The 6,000-nt window shown below is 39.0% G+C and overlaps 1 protein-coding gene across 1 annotated transcript; it reads left to right on the forward strand.

Annotated features, from left to right (window-relative positions):
• The first annotated feature begins 1,382 nt into the window (after positions 1–1,382).
• Positions 1,383–6,000, forward strand: LOC146692322 (high choriolytic enzyme 1-like). Its single transcript, XM_085433312.1, has 17 exons — positions 1,383–1,416; positions 1,493–1,531; positions 1,614–1,679; positions 2,132–2,182; positions 2,391–2,441; positions 2,551–2,598; positions 2,909–2,959; positions 3,158–3,208; positions 3,482–3,541; positions 3,653–3,712; positions 3,784–3,840; positions 4,205–4,251; positions 4,325–4,394; positions 4,470–4,584; positions 5,123–5,295; positions 5,696–5,777; positions 5,868–6,000. The coding sequence occupies exons 1-17, from the start codon at positions 1,383–1,385 to the stop codon at positions 5,998–6,000; spliced, it is 1,188 nt and encodes a 395-aa protein (XP_085289438.1).

The raw sequence follows: 6,000 nt of genomic DNA on the forward strand, positions 1-6,000 counted from the left end.
GAATAAACAAGTTGAATTTTTCTAGTTACAAATACGTCACTGTATGTCCGACGTTACATGAATGCGACATTTCTCATGACACATAGCCAAGAGGTTGACTCGAAGTATTTAGCCCCTGAAGTTTGTCTTACAGGTCAATCCTGTTCTGAAGTCGCTTCATTGACTTCTAACCTTCCACTCGTGAAACATTGACAACATTTATTAGAGGATTCTACTGTGAGACATCCTTCAGTCTGATAGCGAACATAGCTGTGACTAAACTGCAGTTCAGGACCAAATTACATTAAATACAATTACATAAGCTTCTCTAGGTTTTCATTTTGCGCCATCTTGTGGTCATGCTCGAGCAACGAAACTGGGAAAGGTGTCAGACTTACTTGTTTACAAAGTAATAAACTTTCAGTTTATTACATTTAATCTGTTATTTGTTAGTTTAGTATACCAGGCTGTGGGTACTGCCTCTGTCAGTAATAAGGCTATAAAATTAGCAATAATTCAGGCCTGTGATTTGGATGAAATTAACAGTGAAGATATAATGAAATCCAAAAAATATTCACCTTTGCAAAAATATCCAGATTACATTTGTTTGCAAGCTGGTTCAGGTCCCTGTGTTTGACAACCTTGGTTCAGAGCCAGCTAAGCAATCTGAGGTATTTACTGCTGTTATTGTTACAGCAACCTAACCTAGGCACATCGTTGCATTATGGGAGGAAGTGGAGAGACGCCACACAAACATGAAATACTTTAGCCAGTGTATTCATACCCAGGACCTTCTTGCTGTGAGCCAACAGTGCTAACCACGCCACCACTGCTGCACAGCAGTCATTTATTTAAAAGTACTTTCTCTTCCAGTATTCATTAAAAAAAAATTAATTTAAGCAGTCATAGATCTCCAGAATATATATGAAGAAGAGTTGAAGAGGTATGAGGGTCCTTTAAAAGTAGTTCTTGTTTATTTGGATTTTATTGGACAGCAGATTTACAGGTGAGTCACAGGTGGACAAAAAGGTGAACACATATATTTTGCAACCACATTAGAGTCCCATGACCTCCACAAAGCAAGGGCATTAGAGAACAAATACATGATATGACACATTAAAAAAAGGCATGATATCCAGCTCAAATGCATAATAAATGACATTTTGCTGTCTCTCCCATAATCTCAATTCAAGATTGTTTGAGTGTTATATCGCCTCCTTGTGAAATGTCTCTTCCTACACTGCCAACCAAAAATAATGTAGCACCATCTAGTGGTTTAATTTTAGTTTGGACCGTTGTAATCAGTGGAAGTGATGACACCTGTGGAGACAGTAACATGTCTATATCAGAGAGACAACACCTGTTACAGCTTTTCTCTTTGCCAAAAGATGTCTTGCTGCATTATGTGGCTGCTGGCCGCCTTCTGCCTGTCAACAGGTACAGCCTAAAAACATATGTACTGCAAAGTATGGATTTTTAGCTTAATAGTGATAATGTTTTTGTGTGTATGTAGTTGGCAGTGTTCCCATCAGTCCCGCCGGTCCTTTCGCAGGTTGGTGCTCATTAAATTCATTTGCATGTTTGATTTGCATATGCTGCAACATATCAAATCTGAGGATTCTACATTTTTGTAGGTAATGTTTCTTTAAATGCCACTACCACGGGTGGGTATGAGAGCACCACTGCAGCGACTCCAAGAGGTAAGCTCCAGAGTTTGTTTGTTTTTTAATTCATAATCAATAACATTTCCAAATGTAGTTAAGATATTGAAAGTGTCACTTTCAGTTAGTGCCTATTTTTGTGTGGGTGTGGGGGTGTGTGTGGATTTCAGGGTGGATGCAGTGTGAGATGTGCAGCAGTTCCCCTTACTTGTGACATGATTTTTGATGTGATGTTTTTTTTTTAATTACGCCCACAATGCCACCAGCTCTGCTCCAGACTTGTGATCTGTTTATGCACTTGCACTGTTTTTAGATTTGCTAGAATACAATGATGACTTAAAGATTTTCTAACACTTGATACAATAGACGTTTCTACAGACAGAATATTTTTTGCTTCATGGGTCCCCGGTATTTGTGTCATATGGTGAAAGTTCTTTACACCCTTAAAATAAGTGGAAACATCATTGATATTAGCTGTATTTTTATTTCAGATTATGCCTTTTCTCTAAATCCCACCATGAATACCACCAGCTCTGCTCCAGGTTGGTGCTCACTGAATCACTCAGAATATTTTTCATTTGCTAGATCATGAATCCAGTCCACTTAACTGTCTCCAGGGTGGTTGTTGTGCATCTGGTATTATTTAGTGTGGACCACTGCATACAATGGCTGTCCAGTAACCCAGAATATTTGATTCTGGTATCGTTACGGTCATTTATATGAAATGTATGTACTGGATTTTCATTTCAGTGGGTGCAACTCCTTTAAATGATGCTCTGAATGCCAGCAGTCTTGCTGAAGGTTGGTTCGGAATTATTTTAGAGTTATGTCTTTGGAAAGCCATTATTGTCCAATATATTTTGTACATGCTTAAAAGTGGAAATTGTCAATACTGGTCTTTGCCTTTCAGATCATATTTTTTTAGAAAACACTCTGAACGCTACGAGCTCTGTTCCAGGTTGGCATCTGGTTAATTCACTAGCACCCTTATACATTTGTTGCTTTCTCTAATTAAGAAAATTGTTTTGGGAATTGTACCATTTCTATGGTTATGTATAACCAAAGAACAGATTTAGTATTTTGTTTCGTGCGCTTTATAAACACTGCTTCCATTTCGGTTGGCACAGCTCCTTTAAATGATGCCCTGAATGCAAGCAGTCTTGCTGAACGTTTGTGCTAATGTGTTTCTGTGGGTTATGTCATTGGAAAGTCATCAGTGTTAATATAACTCTGCCTGTTCAAAAAGCGAAACTTGATGTTTGTTTCAGACAATGCCATATATTTAAATGACACCTTCAATACCATCAGCTCTGCTCCAGGTTGGTGGTCACTGAGTGACTCAGATTATTTTCCATTGGTAGAATATGAATTCCATCATTATTCTTAACTCCCTTGTAAATCCCAGGATGGTTGGTGTGTGAAATTCTTTGATTATTATTATTTTTTTGTATTGTTACGGTCATTTATATGGAATCTGTACTGCACAATGTAAACCCTGGATGTGCTTTATATTTCAGGTGGTGCAACTCCTTTAAATTATGCTCTGAATATCACCAGTCTTGCTGAAGGTTGGTGCAAATAATTGCTTTGTCATTGGAAGGCCATTAGTGTTAGTTTACTGTGTACATGCTTAAAAATTGGAAAGATGGTCAATATTGGATGTTTGTTTCAGATTATCCCTTAAATTTGAATGACACCCACAATAATACAGACTCTGCTACAGTTTTGTGTTGGCTTGACTCACTTGCACTAGTCTACTGTTCTAAGATTAGACATTGACAGACAGCTCCTGCAGATTAATTGTATCCTTCTTGATTTAAAAACATTGTGCGTACTTGTAGTTGGTTTAGTTGGTCCACGATTTTTAACTGATGCCCTGAATGCCACCAGTCCTGCTGCAGGTTGGTCATTATTTTTGTGGTTTACATCTTCACAATTAGTTTTTAGTATTAGTATTTTGTACATGCTTAAAAGTGGAAACATGATGGACGTTGAATGCGTTTCTGTTTCAGACTACGCCACATCTTTCAATGACACCCACATTACTTCAAATACAACTGGCTCTGCTCCAGGTCTGTTTTCACAGGACTTCAGACTGTCAGGTTTTATGTTTGAGGTGTTCTAAATATGTGGCTGTCTGCAGGTGCTGCAGCTCCAGAACCTGAATCTTCAAAGAATAAGAGTGCAGAAACTTTGAAAGGTAAAACTTGAGCATAGCATGAGATTAGACTGGCCACAATCCTGGCAGATTAGCTAGTGTTAGCACTTATACACATCCTATTATAGACAGTATTTAAGATGCTTTAGCCAGCCCAGATGAGATGGTCAGATCCCATCAAGCACTATTTCAGTTAATCAATGTCCAATCAGCTGGCTCTGTTGTGGGATCTTTCTTATCTCGCTGCCTCTTGCCTTGCACATATGGCCATGGAACAGCCAATCACAAAATTGAGCCTTACTCCAGATGGAAAAACCAGCCTCTTGATTAGTGGGCCACACTAAACCACTTAATTTTCATGTCCAATGACTACTTTTTCTGATTTTTAAATCCTGCACTTTGTCAGAGTTTGATCAAGACATGCCAGTCCAGGAGGGGGACATTCTAATTCCGGTAAGATGGAGGGGTTTTATATTTATTTATGTTTTGTGTGGTACTGCTGATTGCTGTATGTTTAAACTTGCAGGAGAGCAGAAATGCTGTACACACTCTGTGGCCGGATGCCACCACCTCTTACATCATCACTGATGAACTGGGTAGGTTGTTGTCCCTCAAATAGGACCAGATATTTGATTACTGAATGATAACTGATTTGGTTTTGACTCCAACAGTTTCCCGAGAGGCAGAAATTAAAGCTGCCTTTAAGATGATATCGGATGTCACATGTATTCGTTTTAAGAAACGAGACACCGAGTCGAGCTATTTGAAGCTTGTGACTGGCAATGGGTAAGAAGTCAACTATCTCTGGGTAGGTTTGTTATTTTGTTAAAGATGAAGCAGTACAGGAAATTGCCATAACAAATTGTTTCCTTGGAAACAATTTGTTATGGCAAAGCAACAGTAAGGAAAATCAGAAACTTCCAGCATTTGCGGGCCTGCCCTTTGCCACTCCTGTTTTTATTACAGGTCTGTCTCTAAAGGCTTCAATCATTCAATCCCATTTTATACTGTGGTGGTTTCACTAGAGACTTGAACACTGGATACTAGAAAGGGATGGGGAAGAAAAGCTTTAATGAAAGATTAATAGATGGGGAAACGACATGCTTGGCAGCAAAAGGGAAAGCCCATAAAGTAGGCACTCATTAAAGCCTACCCAACAATTATTTAATCTTATTACTAGTTTGTGACACAAATTGAGGCCTGTTCCATTCAATTTGGTACATTTTGGCTTCAGCCTCCATTATCCATATATTCAGACATTAAGGGAGAATCTCAGGTCAGAACTGAGTGGTTGAACTCTAACATTTATTTATTTTGCACCTAGCTGTGCCTCATTCGTTGGTTGTCAAGGAGGAGCCCAGCGGCTCTTCTTTGCTTCAGAGTGCACCGTGGGGAACCTTTGCCATGAACTGCTCCATGCTCTGGGACTGTATCATGAACACACTCGTGAAGACCGGGATAAATATGTCACAGTGAACTGGCAGAATATTGTGGCAGGTACACAAGCTTGTTTGCTTTTTGCATTAGTTGTAATGCAGTTAAAAACAAGTTGTATCCAGATTGTTCACTCAGCCCAGTTCCTTTGGATGCAATTGAAGTCTTTGGTCAGTAAAAGTGAGACCTCTTGGTTTGTATAATGGAAAATATGCCCCCAGTGGTGTCGATGGAATGTAAAGTATGACTTTGTGCACATGAATGTTAAGATCCTCTCCTGCCAGCTCAGTCCCTCCTTGTCAAAGCCTTCATCTTCTTGAAACAAGAACTATAACTGTCTCTTGTAATGCACATCAAAAAAGGAACATTAACTTGAGTATGAAGAAATTACTTTGGCTATTATTGTGATACAGTAGGTGCATCATGTTCAACTATGCCATTTTGGATTTCTTTTTCCTTAAAGGTAAAGAAAATAACTTCAAGGTGAAGCATGGAAACACTCAAAACCTACCATATGATCTCGCGTCCATAATGCACTACGGGCGGTAAGTTGACAACTTCCTCATTTTATTTTCTAATTTTAAAGTACTTGAAACAGACTCCAGATAAGTTTACCCTCCCCCCTGGTCTTGCAGGGATTTCTTCAGTACAAATGGAAATCCAACTGTGTTGCCTAAGCAGAGTGGTGTGGAGATAGGTCAGAGGAAACATCTGAGCCAGCTGGACATAGAAAGATTGAATAAACTCTACAGCTGTGGTAAATTGTGA

This window comes from Copadichromis virginalis, linkage group LG15, assembly GCF_057382275.1.
Source record: "Copadichromis virginalis isolate Kocher_CV1m ecotype Utaka linkage group LG15, C_Virginalis_male_GT1.1, whole genome shotgun sequence".
Classification (NCBI taxonomy): Eukaryota; Metazoa; Chordata; class Actinopteri; order Cichliformes; family Cichlidae; genus Copadichromis; species Copadichromis virginalis.

Bases quoted from the DNA above. Each gene is read 5' to 3' on its own strand.
- LOC146692322 (XM_085433312.1), top strand. From the start codon at position 1,383: ATGTGGCTGCTGGCCGCCTTCTGCCTGTCAACAG. The intron at 1,417-1,492 runs GTACAGCCTAAA...GTGTGTATGTAG, and splicing joins CGCCTTCTGCCTGTCAACAG to TTGGCAGTGTTCCCATCAGT. The intron at 3,542-3,652 runs GTTGGTCATTAT...TTTCTGTTTCAG, and splicing joins TGCCACCAGTCCTGCTGCAG to ACTACGCCACATCTTTCAAT.